The following is a 19,079-nucleotide window of genomic DNA, read 5'->3' on the forward strand; positions in this document are numbered from 1 at the left end:
AAACATAAAGAAACAATAGTAATAATTCAATTTGTTGTTACAGGGAAGTAATAGGGTAGTAATATTTGGAGATTGATCTAAAAATGTTAATGTTTTTATTAACAAAGAAATCACATAATATAAAAGCATAAAGAAATAATAGTAATAATTCAATTTGTTGTTACAGGAAAGTAATAGGGTAGTAATATTTCGAGGTGGGTCTAAAAATGTCCCACCATGCATTACCGTGCGTCAAAGAGGTGGAAATTTTTAATCCCACCGTGTCCCAAAGAGTTAATCGAGGGGTAGGACGAAATATTTCGACGAATGATTTTAACCCCTTGACATACCATTTTCTTCGCGGTTGCTGCGATCTGAAATTTTTCGATTACAATAACTTCTTAGAGGAAAGAGAAAATTGATGCTTAACGTGTGACTAAATTTTCTTAAACGCTTAAATATCGATGACAAGTGATTAGAATTTTATTCAAATCGTAAAAAACAGAATAACATCCACAGGGTGTCACAAAGAGTTAATCGAGGGGTAAAACGAAATATTTCGACGAATGATTTTAACCCCTTGACATACCATTTTCTTCGCAGTTGCTGCGATCAGAAATTTTTCGATTGCGATAACTTCTTAGAAGGGAAAGAAAATTGATGCTTATCGTGTGCCTAAATTTACTTGAACGCTTAAATATCGATGACAAGAGATGAGAATTTTATTCAAATCTTAAAGAACAGAATAACATCCACAAGGTGTCCTAAAAATATCTCGTAATTCGGAAATGGAGGTAGCTGAGGTCATTTGAAGAAACTTTTTCCTTAGCGAAAATCTGCGGTAATAAGTTATTGCAAGAAAGTGATTAAGGAAATGAAACACCGAAGAGTTAGTATGTACATGTTCTAATCGAATTCGCAGAGATTCTGTTTAACCCTTTCGCTACTACGGACCACTATAGTGGCTTTCCATATGATGCCACTGAGGTACTACGGACCACTATAGTGGCTTTCCATTTGGTGATTTCCATAAGATGCATTATATTGCATAATGTTATTTCCTCTCATACTGTAAATTAAAGAGCGCATGCTAAGACGTTATAAAATACCCTGAAATACCCTTTATTTATAAATACCCTTTGGAGAAAAATTCATTCAATTCAAACAGCTTAGGTTCTCCGCCGACCGCCGCGGAGTACCGACTTCCGCTGACGATCGCCGTCGCGTAGCGTGCAGTGATGTCGCAGCGCTCTGTTCAGCAGAAGTACCGCGACGGAGAATCCGCCCGTAGCGAAAGGGTTAAAACTCAGGTAGATAATTGCTGGCTGTTCAGCCGAGTTCGATAAGAAGATAAACGAATCTGTACAAAGCACCTTGTATAATCGCTTCGGAAAAAATTCGTTGCTTCCCGAACATTCCGAGGATTGAATTGCAGCTAGAAGATTTTCAAGCAATTATGCTGCATTAGAATCGAAGCGATGCACAAAAGTGTAGGCGAACGTGTTGAACGAGATCGATTTCATTCGGAATGCTTTTACAACGAATTAGAGCGAAGTTCCCAGTCGACATAGTTAAACGATGGTAATGTCTAATTACGCGCAATTAGTGGATTACTGATCAAATTGAATTGAATTGAATTGAATTGAATCGAATATGAGTCATCCGTGTGCACGACCACATTTACGAGCCCAGTGTACAGTTATGACATTTATAGAGTACTATAATCGCGTTTATACTAGACGAAGGTGTAGGATAAGTAACACATGTTTCATTGATCATTAAAATATCTAGTTATTCTAATTAAGTGTCGAATCCAAGTCAACGTAGGACTACACAGATTAATATTACTGTCAATCAGACATCGGGTCTGTCTTGGCTCCTATTAATCAGCTGATCGATTACCCTATAACTCATTTTCTAATGGTATCGACATTCCCACTGATCATTTATTGTCGCTTAAACGTTCGTTACAGCCAGTCGAATAAGTCGACAAAAACACAACGATTACGGTACCTGGACGCATGCTATTTTGTCTTTTAATAATTTTCCAAATAGCGTCGCGTTCTTCGTCGGATCGCATAATGCGTAATTGTTGTACAATGGCTGCAATTACTTTTCCTAGCATTTTATCTCTCAAGCTTCATAAGACAGGCTTTCTAAATACGTTATTATCGTTTTTATTATTTTTATTATTGTCACTTTTTTATTATTACTATTATTATTATTATTATTATTATTACTTTTTTATTATTATTATTATCAGTTATTGTTTTTGTTTTCTCTTTTATAGCCATTTAATTCATAATCGTTATCGCTATTGTTTTTTACTTTCCATTTCTTTCAAGCTGAATTTCTTGTTTTCCTTTCTTCTTATTGTTCTTAAACTTTTTGCAACAAAGACGTTTCCCCCGCTTATATATCAAGAAATATTATTATTATTATTATAATCTTTGAACGATATAATACAATTTCCTATGACCTCGTTAAAACTTTCCGTATACTCGTATCCACGACTATCTTGCTAATACTTTTGTTTATTATATAAGGGTTACGTCAACTAGATGGGAATTAACCAACCTAACGATCAGTTAACTCGATAAGTATCAACAAATCCCCGGGGCTCGGTTAAGTACTCGCAAGGTTTTCTAAGTACTTCTTAAGTGCTTCAAGGTTTTCTCTCTCTCTGTCTGTCTCTCCCTTTTTCTCTCTCTCTCTCTCTCTCCCCTCTCACGATGTTTATAATATTCCCCGGCGCTGAAGTAATATTTACTAATTCCAAGAAGTTCCCAGGCCGACGCTCCGTGATCCAAGCATCGAGCTGGACACCGCGCGCATCGGGATTAAAATCGTCTTCGGATTCGATCGAATGACACACCGGACCAATCTCCCCACCCGACAAATCGATGTCGATGACCCGATCATTCGTCGGACTTTCCAATCGAGGGATCTGTTCCGATGCAAATCGAATTACGCCGTCGATGGAATGTTCTAATTGAGTGGGGGCGAGGAGGGGGAGGGGTGGGCCAACGGGGCTCGGGCACGCGGGAGGGATAAGGTATGGCGGGGGACGGGGAAGGTTTAACAAAAATGCCAGGCGATCCGAGACGACATCGGTACGAATATATCCCCCGGCTTTCATCCCCGTAGCCCGGCAAAAAGTCGATGATACGAAGTCGATGGCCGAACGTAGAAAAAGATGAAGCGGGCGGAGGGGGCCGGAGGCAGCCGAACGAAGAGAGAGGAGAGAGAGAGATACATATATATATATAAAGGGAGAGGGAGGCCGCGCTGCGCGAGGATCAAGAGAAATCGAGAGAGAAAGAGAAAGAAAGCGAAAGGGAGAGAGAGAGAGAGAGAAAGAGAGGAAGAAAGAGAAAGAGAGAGAGAGAGAGAGAGAGGAGGGTCGGACACAAAAACGTCCGAACCGGAGAGTCGGTTCCCGAACAGAGTCACAGATCCCACACCGAACGATAAAGGTTCGGGCTAACAGAGACGACGAGAACGAAGACCGGGGGACAGACGGAAGAAACGGAACGGAACGGAACGAAACGAAACGGAACGGAACGAGAGGATAGTAGTAGACGAAGACGAACGGGAGAAGAAGCCGAGAGCCGGCAGAAACGAGCGGTACGAGGGAGAGAAAGAGGTATGGGGAGAAGGATGGACAGGGAATGTTCAGAAATGAAGCAGCAGTCGCGCCGGGGGTAGAGATGGACCGACTTTTACCTACGTCCGGGCTGTTTGTATGCGTTCGTCCGAGATCAAGTTTTTCTCGAGTTCTGCATCTCCGGCTGCGGCAGCGGCAGCGGCAGCGGCCTCGGCAGCCCCGACTCGAATCCAACTTGATTTCCTGGCACGCGGTTCATCTTGTCGTTTATTCTCTCCCACTCCGAGAACCCCGTCTCTCCTACCCTCGCTCCAGTCCAGCACCCACCGACCCTTCTTCGCGTCTCTCTTTCTCTCTCTCTCTCTCTCTCTCTCTCTCTCTCTCTCTCTCTCTCTCTCTCTCTTTCTCTTTCTCTCTTCTTTATTCCTTTCGATGTTGCTCAATCATCCCCGCCTAGGGGTCGAATCTCTACGCAGGCGAAAGTAATTGCGGATACACAGAGCTTCGGCTATCCGAACTGATCGCGGAGACACGGGTTGATTGTAAAACAATTTAGGCGCGTGTAGTCTCGTTGGATTATGGCCTGAGACAGCATGAGCAAATACAGTAGATTCTCCCTAATTAACGCTCGGATTGCATGCGCAATAATGGAGAATTTCGGGAGAGGAGATACGATTATTCGAGAGTACTGCGGCTCGTTTTTATACTTGTTGAGAATCGGTAACTATAAGAACGAGCCGGAAGGCTCGAATAATCGTATCTCCCCAAATTCTCTATTTTTGTGTACAAGCTGAAGGACAATTGGAGAGAATTTACTGTGCGCTGTTCAATATAATATATAATAATATATAATAATATTATAATAATATGTAATAATATAATAATAATATGTAATAATATAATAATAATATATAATAATATAATTGTAATATATAATAATATAATAATAATATATAATATATATAATAATGATAAGAAACTTGTTGAGAATCGGTAACTATAAGAACGAGCCGGAAGGCTCGAATAATCGTATCTCCCCAAATTCTCTATTTTTGTGTACAAGCTGAAGGACAATTGAAGAGAATTTACTGTGCGCTGTTCAATATAATATATAATAATATTATAATAATATATAATAATATATAATAATGTATAATAATATAATAATAATATATAATATATAATAATGATAAGATTCGATTTACACGATCTTCGTAAAATTTCGACTAAAATATGCGCCTCGGTAAAGAAGTTAGTCTAAAAATTTCTTGCAAAACATTTTTCATAATATCAGCATTCTAAAAGATAAGTCGGACACCTGTCATCGTAACAATTGTAACTCGAACGCGTCTAGGATGATACCGTTCTTCAATCGATGAAATAATGACTTTACTCTTCTGCACTCGACGTAGTCATTTCAGTCGTAACTATAGATAACAGTCGGCAGATTTAACGAGTTTAATGTAGAAATAATGACTCACAAAATCGACGAGACAGTTGAAGGATTTAAGAACGTAATTACCGTGCATCGCGAAGAGTTCACGCCAGAATAAAAATCTGTCGATAAAGTCGCAGCTTGGGAAGACGTAATTAGAGACAGGCGGAATACTTATTGTCTATACTGACACGTGGGTGAAAGGAAAGATCGGGTCCGAACGTGGAGAACAAAGTGTAACGAAGGAGAGTCGATTCGAATTTTCAAGGAAAATATTGTGTAAGCAGGATGAAAGAAGTATAGAATAATGAACAATGTTACTCTCGTTGCTCAAGTATGCCCGATAATGAGGCTGGAAGATGGGCAAATAGATCGCGAGGAGTTCGCACCAGAACTGAAAGTTGATAAAGCCGAGGAAAAACAAGTGTGGACAATGTTGGCATCTTTCGCAAGTAACGCTACTCTCGTTGCTCAAGGATACTCGATAATGAGGCTCGAGACGTACGATGAACAAATCAATCGCGAGGTGTTCGCACCGGAAGTAAAATCTTTTGATAAAATTGCAACACGGAGAGGCTTGATTAGAAGTAGAAACAAAAGAAAGTTGTCTCATATATATAAGAAAATATAATAAAGCTGACAGATATATAAACAAAGAAATATCAGATCAGAATGTAAAAAAGAAAGTGAACCAAAAGATACCTAATTGAAATAGAGCGAAAGCAAAAGAAGGAACGAAGAATATTAGTGGACATTATTTCGAACGCGATGTACTAAAAAAGAATGTCATTCCCTTTAATTAGCGTTAATGCGCAAACACAATAAATACGAATTTTCTTCAACAATTAAGGAAATTCTAATTATCGTAACCGTAGAGAAAATAATCAACGATAATAAAACTTGAGATCTAAAATGACCGCGTACTAATTTCTGCCTAATTGTAAATCAAAATGAAATTACTACAGAGACACTTTGCCGCATCGATGGCGATCGAAAGCTAGAAACACGTGTCTCCTAGAAAGGAGCAGTTTTTTGTAGGAAAAATGTTCTGCTCGGCGAGTGTACCCGGTGTTCCGGGAGGAAGCGAGGAGGCCGCGAGGCTAATTTTCAGTGAGAAATGTCGTATCGGAAGGGAGGGAGACAGCTTGATTCTCCTTCTGGCTCGGAGATATCTTAATGGACCGAGGAAAGTGGTCCCGAGACGCGACCACCTTGCTTTCCATCCTATCGTTCGCATTTCTTTGTTCCTTTCTCGGTGTTCAATGGCCGATCGACCGGTGTTTATCGGTGCCCCGATGCTTCTGCCGGGCTCTGGGAATCGTTCGGATGATCACCGATTCGCCAAATATCCGAAGTGGAATGATAAATCCGATGGTCTTCCGAGATGGTCGCCTCCTGATCGGCTCGCTGATTGCGGGCGCTCGCGTCGCGTTTAGGAAATGCTGTTTCTTCCTCGTGAGACCGTTCCTACCCGATCTACTGGGTGGATCGGAAATCATCGCGTGAACCAAACCCATAAAACTCCGCCATCCGGGACATGTCATTAGGAATCTCCTATTGATGATACCTCCACTCTCGGTGCAGTAAATTCTACCTAATTTTCCTGCGGCTTGTAAACAAAAATGGACGATTTGGGAAGAGGAGATACGATCATTCGAGCTTTGCACCTTGCATTTATAATTGAGCCGTTTATTTTGAAAGTGGCACAAGTCACTTTACCGTAATGAAAAGTGACGATTTTTTAATGTTTATACGAAATTATTTATACTGAGAAAAATATCAGTATCCTGAGATAACAAATACAAGTAAATCTTCTCGAAAGTTAGCATCCATATTTTTAAACATGTTAAAACGCAAACCCTTAAATATATCGACTTAAAAACAAAGTGACTTATGCCACTTTCAAAATAAACGGCTCAATTGTTGACAATCGGCAATTATAAGAACAATAAACGAATCGCATGGCTCGAATAATCGTATCCCCCCTTCTCAAATCGTCCATTTTTTTCTGTATACAAATTGGAGGACAATTGGGGAGAATTTACTGGATTTTCAAGTTTGACGCCCTCTTTGTCGATGACGTTCGATACATCCTATGTATAATAATTGATCGTCCATGAAACCAAGTCAATTCGTACAATATTTCTGTACGAAGTGTGTAAGTAGCGTAAATTGTACTGTATGTGTTTGATTTCCTTCGTGCTTTGTTTTAAATACGAAAATGAAATATATAATTTAATAAAGAATATCAAAGTATATACCCTTCTTAAACAGTTAGCTGTTTTTGACGACTGTACTCGTCATAACACAGAATTTTGCCATTTCTTCGTGGCCAAGATATAATATATAATTTAATAAAGAATATCAAAGTATATACCCTTCTTAAACAGTTAGCTGTTTTTGACGACTGTACTCGTCATAACACAGAATTTTGCCATTTCTTCGTGGCCAAGATATAATATATAATTTAATAAAGAATATCAAAGTATATACCCTTCTTAAACAGTTAGCTGTTTTTTACGACTGTACTCGTCATAACACAGAATTTTGCCATTTCTTCGTGGCCAAGATATAATATATATTATAATTTAATAAAGAATATCAAAGTATATACCCTTCTTAAACAATTAGCTGTTTTTGGCGAGTGTACTCGCCACGAAGAAACGGCAAAATTCTGTGTTGTGACGAGTACAATTGTCAGAAACAGCTAACTGTTTAAGAAGGGTTGATATTCTTTATTAAATTATACAGGGTGTCCCAGGTTTTAATGTTCAAACTTTGTCAGTGTATTCTATGGCACAAAGTAAGAACAAAATGTTACGTAAACATAGGTCATACGGAGCTTTATTAAGAAGATATAACAAAAATTTAGAATAGGAATAGTAATCAACTTGCTGTTACTACGAGCATTGGCTTGAATAGATCAGCACATGCCGTGTGTTTATGTAAGCTGTGTTTATTAATGCATTTCGAAATGTCTACCGTTGTTGACAATACATGATTGACATCGATCGAAGATCGAATTTATGACCGTGCGAATTTCGTTTCTATTCTCTTTCATTTCATTGAACGAATTTTTGTTATAACTTCTTAATAAAGCTCTATATGACCTATGTTTACATAACATTTTTTTCTTACTTTGTGCCATAGAATACACTGACAAAGTTTGAACATTAAAACCTGGGACACCCTGTATATTTTATTTTCGTATTTAAAACAAAGCACGAAGGAAATCATACACGTACAGTACAATTTACGCTCTAACTTACACACTTCGCACAAAAATATCGTACGAATTGACTTGGTTTCATGGACGATCAATTAGTATGCAACAGTAAAAACTGCTGTCTACGTGAATCTTACAGCAGATTTTGAACGCACATAAATAACCTATCACGCGATACAAAGTCGAATGGTTTCGTACAGACAAATTCCTTCAGACTCGATGGATAACGAAGAATCTCGCAGACTCAAAATTTTTCCCGCGGACACTTTCGCCCGTCGTCGGCATTTTCCTCGGAACCGTAAAACAGGACATCATCCCGATGCCATCGGAAATCGCGGTAATTTTGCGCGCTTGCAAGACGGTGTCGTCGAAAGCAGTAATTAACCCTAGAAAGATAACCATATGACAACGTACGTAAAAGATAACCATACGCTTCAGAGGCGCATGCTTTTCTAAGGCGTCAATTTTATACTAACAATGGATATTTATTTAAGTTAATCTAGTCATTTTAAAGGTTTGGCATTATTGTAAAAATAAAATGCATTTATATTATATTTTTTTATATTTTAAGTAATTTTAAACTTAAATCACTAGACCTCTATGAAAAATTAACAAAAATCAACAGTCTTCGCAGGCGCCTCTGCGACGTAGGTTATCTTTCTCGGGTTAAAAGCGAGCCCGTTTACGTGTACCTCGAGAGTCGTGCACGTAAATTTATAAGATCGAGGGCTGGTCCCTAGTAATCGAGCACCCTGTATGTTCACGCTCTTCCCGATCCCAACGGCAGATTCTCGATCGTGGATCACTAATTACGCGCGGGCTATTGTTGCGAAACGCGGATTCCCAGCGAAACGAATTATCGCGTCAGGCCGTAAGACGGGAAGCTTGCGCATCACGCGACCCGGCCGGGGATTAATAAATCCATTCGGACGCGTTCCGCTCGTGACAAACGAGCCCCGCGAATTGGTATCCGCGCGGCTCGACGCGGCGAGGCGAGGCGAGGCGCGGCGAGGCGAACAGCTCGCGCTCCGTAGCCGATTCCGCGTGCCTCCGAGCCGATCTTTCTCGAAAGCGGCTGGAAACGGTGGAGATTCCAGCGGGGTACTTTCGGCCGGGAACGTTAAACGACCGGTATTATTTATGGCGATGGAATTTCCACCGGGGAACGTTTGCTTTCGCAACGATCGGGTATCAAGAGTGGCCCGTAAAATACAACTCCGGCTCTCGCGGAGAAGTTTCGAGAGAGGCTCGCGCGGTGTGGTGGTAAATACGGTGTAATCGAGGCGATTATTCTAACAATCTTCGTCGATCTTCACCCGTTCGATTCACCCCGGGTGTTACCCGGCCCGAACGCCTCGTAATAAAAGCATCGAATACTGTTTCCTCTCCGCCGATCTTTAAGACCCCGGGACCGCGATAGCTGCACGCTATTTATAGATTTCAATTTAATCCGATTTCACAATGATTTCGCGGATACCGGGGATTAATGTGCTGTGATCGACGCAACCACCCCGGGACGGACTCTCTCTCTCTCTCTCTCTATTGATTCTTCATTATCCGTTTCCTATTTTCCGATGGGACAAATGCGCTTCTTTTTATGTCATAGTAAACAGCGGAACGTGAGCGATTCGTTCGCGAACGGAAGAACCAGATACAGATTTTTGAACATTCGTATCGACGCTAATCCGTTATATTTTTTTAAGATCGTTGGAATCTGCGGAAGAGGTGGTAACGTTGGAAAGAATGTAGTCGATGTCGCACAACTTACCCTTTCAATTTTTATTTCATCAAATAAAATACTTCAATAATTATTATCATTGAATATATATTCAATAATAATAATTAATACTCGCGAATCTTATTATTGAATATATACTCAATAATAATAATTAATACTTGTGAATCTTATTATTGAATATATATTCAATAATAATAATTAATACTCGTGAATCTTATTATTAGCATGCTCTGTCGCATAATGGACTTTTCTCATAAATGAAAGCTGGACACGTGGCAAATTAAAATATCCAATTCACCCCGCAATCTATTACGACCGAAACGATAGACTTAAAAGCACAGATTTTCCAACCCCGTTAAAACCTGTCACCCTAAACATTGAAAATTCAATCTTAGCAATGTTCTCAATATTCCGCCTGAACTACTATGAATACCTATACAGTAATGTCTCCCTAACTGACGCACAGATTGTCCACAAAACTGGACAATTTGGGGAGAAGGAGACACGATTATTCGAGCCTTGCGATTCGTTTTTATAGTTACGAATCGTCAACGATTATAAAAACAAGTCGCAAGACTCGAACAATCGTATCTGCTCTTCCGAAATTGTCCATTTTTGTGGACAATCGGAGCGTCAATTAGAGAGACATTACTATACTATTGATCTTCGAGTACTCGTCAAAAATGACTATGCTCGTTGAAGTACGCGTCGCATACGATAAAGTATGTCCTCGCGAGAGGTATTAACCCTTAGTGGGCCAAAACTATTTATATCCAGTTTACACACTGCCAAGTTCAGACTGTTTTTCAGACGAAGAGAAAAATATGTTACTGAAAATTTTTGTATCAAATATAGAGAAGAGATATTCATTTTTTAAAAATAAAACTTCGTTGATATATTTTCATCGAAACGATCCTGCCTATTCTTCCAATGTTTCCCGCCAGATTTTACGGTTTTATCGATTTCCGCCGCGTGTACGACGGCATCGGACCCGTTAAGGGTTAAAGCGAAAACCGTGCGGTACACAGAGTAACGCGGTATCAATGATCGTCCGGGTCCGAGCCCGAAAGTATGCAGCCTATGCTGTCCGAGACAAAGGCTAGCCGGAGGTCCCGCGATTTCCATCCGCGAGAAAGAAGGGGCAACAAAGGACGAATCCGGCGGTGTTGCAAAAAACCGGCGAATGACTTTCAGAACGGCAGAGGCGGACGATCATTAATATCGCCGGGGATGATCAATCAAAGAACGTTGGGACTTACTTTGGTGGACGTCGTACTGGGCCTGGTACCACCAACACTGATCGCGTACAGCTCCACCTCGTACCACTGGATTCCAGTTTCCCTGTCGAGCGCGGCGGCCGTCGACAGCATACCTGTCTTCGTGTCGACGTCGAACAATCTGTCGACCTGCGGACCACCGCTACCAGCGGTCACGTTCGTCACGTAATATTCGAGATCGATGTTGGATCTGCTGCTACGAGCGGTCACCCTGAGGATGTCGGTGCCGATCTGTTCGTTCTCGTCCACGCTGCCTTCGATCTGTCCGCGGTGCTCCCAGACCAGTTGGTTACCGCCGGGATCGTCGCCGGGCACAATAATGGTCAGATAGGTCTCCGTCCACCTTCTGTCGGCCTGCACAGCCTCGTCGGTGGCTCTGACGCCGATCTGGTACTTGGACACCTTCTCCAGGCTGCTCTTCAGCGACCTGGACAGCCTCATGGTCAAGAGACCGGTGTTCCTATGAATACGGAACATGTCGGAATAGTTGACGTTGGATCTCAGGAGCTCGTAGGTGAGCTTGCCGTTCGTGCTAGAGTCCAGATCTTTGGCTACCAACTGGCACACCACGACCTCCCCCTGGTAATGAAGACCGTGCAACGGCATCACCACCGCGGACATGCTGACGAAGATCGGATCGTTGTCGTTGATGTCCTCCACTATCACGGTCACCAGCTTCTCCGCGGACAGCCTGGCGCTGGGTGGCTGAGCTTTGTCCGTGGCTACCACCACCAGCTTGTACGTGTCGACTTCCTCCCGGTCGATCGGCAGCAACGTGTGTATCACCGCCGTGGACGGATTTATGTCGAACCGTCTCACTTGGTCCTCCGGGTCCTGGCTAGCGATAGAGTAAGTGACCTCGCCGTTCTCGCCGGAGTCGGGGTCCTCCGCGGTGATCGTGACGATCGGGGTGCGCACGGGGATCCCCTCGCGGATCTGCCTGGCGATCGCGGTGTTCGGGAACACCGGCGGATTGTCGTTCGCGTCGATCACCTCGACCAGCAACGTCGTCACCGAGCTCAGCCTTGGATGGCCACCGTCGCTGCAGCTCACGTGCAACGTGTACCTCTCCAGCTCTTCGTAGTCCAACGGTTTGCGCAGGTACAACGTGCCGGTCAGCGGGTCTATGTAGAAGGTGTCCCGTTTGTTGCCGGCCGATATGGCGAAGGTCAGCTCGCTGTTCGGGCCCAGGTCGTTGTCCGTCGCTTTGAAACGGAGCAGCTCCGTGTTGGTCGGCGTGGTCTCCAGAACGGAGATCTTCGACTTGTTGTCGACGAACCGCGGCTGATTGTCGTTCTCGTCCAGCACCTCGATGTGCACCGTGGTGTTGGAGGACAGTCGCGTCTCCAAGCCGGCGTCGTGCGCCACCACGGTGAGGACGTAGTGGTCGGACGTTTCTCTGTCGAGCTCCTTCATCAGCGAGATCTGGCCGGTGGCTTCGTCGATGGCGAAGTGTCCGTGCTGGTTGCCGTCCTCCAGCGAGTAGAACACGTCCCCGTTCAAACCCTCGTCAGCGTCCGTCGTGTAGACTCGGAGCAGCTGGGTGCCGGTCGCCGCGCCCTCGTTCACCTGCACCCTGTACGGCAGCCTCTGGAACTGGGGAATGTTGTCGTTCACGTCGGTGATGTATATGACGACCTTGACCCGGTCCCGAAGCCTGTTCGCCCCGTTGTCGGTGACGGTCGCCTCCAACGTAACGTAGCTGCTGTCGGTGTTGCCGACCAGCTGCTCCCTGTCGAACACCCTGAGCGACTTGATGAAGCCGTTCCTAGGATCGACGACGAAGTCCTGCTGGCTGGCCGGCAGCGAGAACATCAGGTCGGCGTTGCGGCCGACGTCGCGATCGGTGGCCAACAGTTTGCCGACGAACGTGTCCGGCGGCTCGTTCTCGCGGAGATGAAAGATGAAGCTGGAGTTGGTGAACTCGGGCGCGTTGTCGTTCTCGTCGATGATGTGCACCACCACCGGGACCACGGAGCTTCTCGCGGGACTCGCCTGATCGGTGGCGGTCACTTCCAACGCGTAATAGTCTTGCTCCTCTCGATCGAGCACGTTCTTCACGTACAACTGGCCGTCGGGGAAGATGCCGAACCTGGCCTCGGCGTTCCCGTCGGTGACGCTGTAGAGGACGCGGCCGTTGGCGCCGAGATCGGCGTCGGTGGCCGTCAGGGAGAAGAATCGGTCGTTGACCGGCGTGGACTCCGGCAGAGAGGTCTCGTAGCTGGTCAGCTTGAAGACCGGCGTGTGGTCGTTCACGTCCTCGATCGTCACCCTGATCTGATGCTGCGCGGATAGCGACTGGTTTCCCGAATCGGTCGCGGTCACCTCCAGCTGCAGCACGGTGCCCGGCGGTGCTCGGATCGGCCTGTTCAAGTAGATGATGCCCAAATTCTCGGCAACCCGGAACTGCTCGCCGGGATTGTGCGTCAGGGAGTAAACGATCCTGGCGTTGGCGCCCGCGTCCCGGTCCCTGGCGCGGGCCAGACACACCTCCTGACCTACAGCGGCGTTCTCCTTGAGGAACACCTCGTCCCCTATCTCGCCCTTGGGGAACCTGGGCGGGTTGTCGTTCACGTCGAGCACGACCACGTTCACGGAGGTCTGCCCGTAAGCGAAGCCGGCTCTCGCGGACAATTGCAGAGTGTGGTGGGCCATCTCCTCGCGGTCCAGACAACTGGAAGTGGCGATCGTGCCGGTGCTCTCGTCGATCTCGAAGTTGCCCTTGGGATCGCCGTACACGATCGCGTACGAGACCTTCGCGGCGCCGTATTGCGTCACCTGGACGGTGCCCACTTCTCTCCGGACGAACAGGTTCGTCAAGGAGTCGCACTTGCCCCTGTCCTCGGCGACACGCAGCTCGTACCCGTTGTACGTTTTGAACTCGAGCTGCTCCAGATCCTCTTTCCGAATGATCTCGACCACGGCGTTCCTCACCGCGGTTTTATCCCCGGTGTCCTTCGCCGATATTTCCAGCTCGTACAAAGTCTTGTGCGCCGCCCTCATCGAGCCCTGAAGCGATATCTCGCCGGTTCGCTCGTCCACGGTGAACAATCCCTCGCCGCCGGATTCCAAGGAGTATCTCACCTGCGCGTTCTCCCTGGCGTCGGCATCGGTCGCCGTCACCTTGCCCACCGTGGTTCCTGGCGGGGCGCCATCCGGTATGGGCATCAAGTACCTCCACGGGTAAAAAACTGGCGCATTGTCGTTCACGTCCTCGAGAGTCAACACCACGGTCGCCGTGGACGACTGGGGCGGCGTGCCTTGATCCTTCGCGATCACCAGGATCCTGTACTCCGCGGTGGTCTCTCTGTCGAGCGGGATCTTCGTGGTCAACTGGCCGGTCAGCCCGTCCAGCGCGAACGTTTTCGGATAGTCCCTGGACACGCTCGAGTGAAAGCTGTAAGCGACGCTGCCGTTCGTCCCTTGATCGTTGTCCACCGCGGTCAGAGTCGCCACCAGGCTCTGCGGGGGCGTGTTCTCCGACAAAGTGACCTCGACGACGCTCTGCGAGAAACCGGGTGCCTCGTCGTTCTCGTCGAGGATCGTCACCTTCAGATGCGTCCACACGTACTTCGGATTCGGTCCGCCGTCCCTGGCCGACACGCGCAGCTCTATGCTGCCCTGGACCTCTCTGTCGAGCGTGGCGACCGTGGTGACCAGTCCGGTGTCCTGATCGATGGCGAACCAGCCTTGCTCGTTGCCCGAGTCGAAACCATAATAAATCCTGGCGTTGAGGCCCGAGTCCGCGTCGGTCGCCGAGATACTGGCGACGAAGCTGCCGGTCGGCGATAGCTCCGAGAGCACCGCCGAGTACTCGCTCTGCTGGAAGACCGGTTCGTGGTCGTTCACGTCGTTCACGTGGATCACCAGATAGGCGGTCGCGGATCTCGGTGGCGTGCCTTTATCGGTCGCCACCACGGTCAGATTGTATTTCGGGATCTCCTCGCGGTCCAGCCGGCCGTTCACGTGCACGATGTCGAAGCTCTGGGTGTTGTCCAGCCGGAAATGGCCGAGCTCGTTGCCGGCACGGATCTCGACCGACGTCTCGCCGTTCAGACCCTCGTCGTTGTCGATCACGGCGACCGCCGCGACGATCGAGTCTATCGCCGCGTTCTCGTCGACGGTCGCGTAGCCCGGTGTCGGCGGGAAATAACTGAACTTGATCTCCGGATCGTGATCGTTCGCGTCCAATAGATTCACCGTTACATAGGTACGACCGTCCTGCCGTGGCGAGCCGTGGTCCCGAGCGAACACCGTTATCACGCAGCTCTTTGGGCAGCCGCCACCCGGACGCGCGCCGATCGTGCAGCTCTGCTGCGGACAGTCCAACGGCTCCACGGTGGTGATGGTACCGGTCTCCGGGTCTATGGTGAACTGACGTTCCGAGTCCGGCAGATAGTACGTCAGCTTCGAGTTGTCCTCGGAGTCCTTGTCGGTCGCGTGCACCGTCAACACCTTGGTGCCGGCCGGCGCGCTCTCGTTCAACGCCACCATGTAATCGCTTTGCTGGAATATCGGCGGATTGTCGTTCACGTCCAGCACGGTCACGTTCACCAGCAAGTAGCCCAGCCTGGCCGGCCTGCCTCTGTCCCTCGCGCAAACGTTCAACGAGTAATACTCGACCTGCTCCCGATCCAGTTTACCGGTGGTCTCCAAGTGTAGATAAGAGGTCTCGCCGGTCGGGTTACCGGTCACTTCGAGCCGAAACTTTCCATCGGTGTTACCGTCCACGATGAAGTAGTCGTCGACGACCCCGTTCTCGGGCGTGTCCCTGTCCGTCGCCGCGTCCAGCAACAGCTTCGTTCCGACCACCGCCGATTCCGAGAAGCTGACCGCTATGCTGGACTCCGGGAACTCGGGATCGTTATCGTTGATGTCCGACACGAGGATCCTGACCTCGATCGGGTACGTCGGCTGGCTGGACAACACGACCAGGTCGAACCTGTCGCTGCTCAACGCCTCCCTGTCCAAAACCTTCGCCGTGCGGATCGTGCCGGTCTTCGGGTCTAAAACGAACTCCTGGGGCGGTTCGTTGAACCGATAGGTGAAGCCCGACATCATCGGTATCACGCCGACCATCGTGTCCTTCGGCTCGCCCTCCCTGACCTGCAGCAGAACGCTGGTGTCCGCCGCTCTGCTCTGCATCGCCAGGCCCATCATAGCGCTGTCCTGCGGCAGCATCGGCGACCTTCGCGGCACCAGCCGCGTCACCCTCTGCGGTATCTTCCGGGTGTAATAGTACTCGGCCCCGTCGTTCCCTCGCGTCTCCGCGGCGTTCGCCTGGCCGCCATTTTGGTCCACCGACAACAGTCCCAGGACCAGGACTAGGACCATCGATCTTCTTATGATCATCTCTTCTGTCCCTCGGACGGGCCCCCTTCCTTAACCAAATTCTTCTCGCGGTTCGACGACATATAAAGGTAACAAGGCCTTTGGGGGTTTCCTGCCACTACCTATCGTTCCTCGTCCTCATCGTCCACGGCAATTTCATTCTCTCCTCCGGGTTCACGTGACCGGCCGTGTACAGAACATGGTATACCGTGGATCGGATCAACGTTCCAACCGGTCGCGCGAATGCCTCGCGGATTCCATGCTTTCCTCTCCCGCGCCTCCTATCTCTTCCTCCTTCTCTCGTTCCCCCCGATATCTTTTCTTTCTAATGGATGGCCTCTTTCGCAGCCGACTCGACTCGACTCGACTCAGCTCGACTCGACTCGACTCGACTCAACTCGAAATCGGCTTAAGCGCGATCTTTCGAGGAAGGTGTCCGGCTCGCTCGATATCGTTCCGTTCTGTCTCTGTCGGGCTTCCTCTCTCTCTCTCTCTCTCTCTCACTCTCTCTTTCTCTCTCTTTCTCTCCGTCCGTCTCTCTCTCTCTCTCCGGCTCTCTGTTTCTCTTCTCCCCCGTGGGTTCCCTCGCTTTTCGTCTCCCTCGCGGAGCAAGAAAGTCGGGTACGCGAGGTACTCGAGCCGACAGAGGGGGCAGTGACCCGCGTGCTCGCGCCGAGCCGCGCCTCCTCGCGAAACGCGTCTGCCGCAGATGCTGCTGCGGATCCGCCGAACTTTTCCGGCCTGCCGTCGATCGCGGGACCGACGAACGAGATCGCGAACGCGATATCTTGATCCAAAAGGTCCCCGCTGACTGGCTGGCCGATTAAAACACGCCGTCGCTGCTTTGCCTTCTTATCCGGTGCTGCGTGCCGCTGGCAACCCGACCTCGCTCGTTTTTCCACGACCCGACACTGACACCGGCCCCACGCGGCACGGTACCGATAACACACTCTCACCGAGTCCAGAATCCGAACTCGCGATCGATCGATCGAACGAACGAACGATCGTTGGCTCTCCGGCGACGACGAGACCGCGACACCACTGATGGGGACCGCGGGGCCCCACGCGCACAGAACCACGTTCCCGAACTCGACACGCGGATCGCGATCGACGATCTCCGATGTTGTTGTCGTTACTGGCCCCCGCGATAGAGCTAGTCTCACACGGGACAGCCACGGGTACGGCGTGTTTCGCGGTCGCTGCGTTCCGATCGCTCGCCAGAATCGGGATCCATCGATCCGGAGCTATCGGAGTCGTAGTTCACCTACGATGGAATCTCACTTACGCGCGCGCGAGCACACACATACACACGCTATCTCGCGGCGTGTCTTCTCCGCTTTTCGCTTGAGGAGCGGGTGGATCTCGGGGGGGAGGGTGGGGGAGGGGGGCCGGACGGAAATTATGAAAAATCAAGCGGGTCGCGAGGACGATCGAGATGCTTCGGGGGACGATTTTTAGAGGATCGGGGGTGGCACGAACAGGATCGTGTGGATACGGGGACCGGGACCGGAGAGAAGAAAAGTGCGAGAAGAGGGAGTAATATAACGTGGGCCGTGAGCGCGACGACGTAAGACCCCGAGAACGTACCACGAAGAAAATCACCTTCCCGAGGACTGACCTGACTCGACTGAACCGAGACGGTCCCAGAACCTTGCTGCTGCCGGGAGAAGCATTCTTCAGGCCGGCCGACGCGCCGTCCCTCTCCGATCCATCGGGCCCACCGTATGCTTCCGTTTCTCTCGCTCTTCCCCGACTCCTCCCTCCCCTCCCGCCGTTCACGCCCTCCCCCTACTCTCCGCGGCCTGCTCGACCCTTCCATCGATATCGCTTTTTCTCTTTCTACGAAAGAAACCCTGACCCTCCTTCTCCCTCCACGAACGCATAGTCTTTCGTTCGTCCTCCTCCAGCGCTTTCGTTTCTCCTCGTCGGTCTCTCGTTTCTCGCTTTTGCAACCCTTTATCGATATCTCCTCGCTCCGTCCGCCTCGTGTAACATTTCATCGGCGGTCCCGCTCGCGCACTGGGCCCCGGGCCCCCTCCCTCTCTTTCTACTTTTTTCTAGTCTCCGTCCTACTCCGCTTCGATTTTCCCTACCTCGAGCATCGATACGTCTTTCCTCCTTTGCGGCTCAACGGGCATTTTAGAGGAACCTCTTCTGGGCCCGTTCCCTCTCCCCCCTCTCGCTCTCTCTTACTCGCGCGCGCGCGCGCTCTTCCTCTGTTCTGCTATCGTTTCTATACCCTAACTGTCTGTCACACTCCACGGCGACGTCTCCCTCTCCGATAACGCCTACTCTGTCCCGCCGCGGAACGTCGCCGTTTTCCCTCCTCGTTCAGCGAAGCATTCGCAGGACCCTCCTTTTCTCATGCCAACCATCTCTGTTCCTTTCTCGCCGGGCCCCACGCGCGATCCGTCCTTGTCCCCTTCGGTAGTCTTTCTATCTTGTACTCCCTCCCTCCCCCTTCGCTCGCACGGGGTACCACTTCC

At 48.6% G+C, this 19,079-nt stretch overlaps 1 protein-coding gene across 1 annotated transcript in view; it reads right to left on the reverse strand.

Moving 5' to 3' along the window:
- Positions 1 to 18,304, reverse strand: part of ft (cadherin-related tumor suppressor fat) — a 216,622-nt gene extending 198,318 nt beyond the window's left edge. The window contains exon 1 of the mRNA XM_033485393.2: positions 11,245 to 18,304. Within this exon, the coding sequence (XP_033341284.2) occupies positions 11,245 to 16,614 (5,370 nt within the window). The 5' untranslated portion in view covers positions 16,615 to 18,304. The remainder of the gene's footprint in view (positions 1 to 11,244) is intronic.
- Between the last annotated feature and the right edge of the window lie 775 nt (positions 18,305 to 19,079).

Source organism: Megalopta genalis, chromosome 7, assembly GCF_051020955.1.
Source record: "Megalopta genalis isolate 19385.01 chromosome 7, iyMegGena1_principal, whole genome shotgun sequence".
NCBI lineage: Eukaryota > Metazoa > Arthropoda > Insecta > Hymenoptera > Halictidae > Megalopta > Megalopta genalis.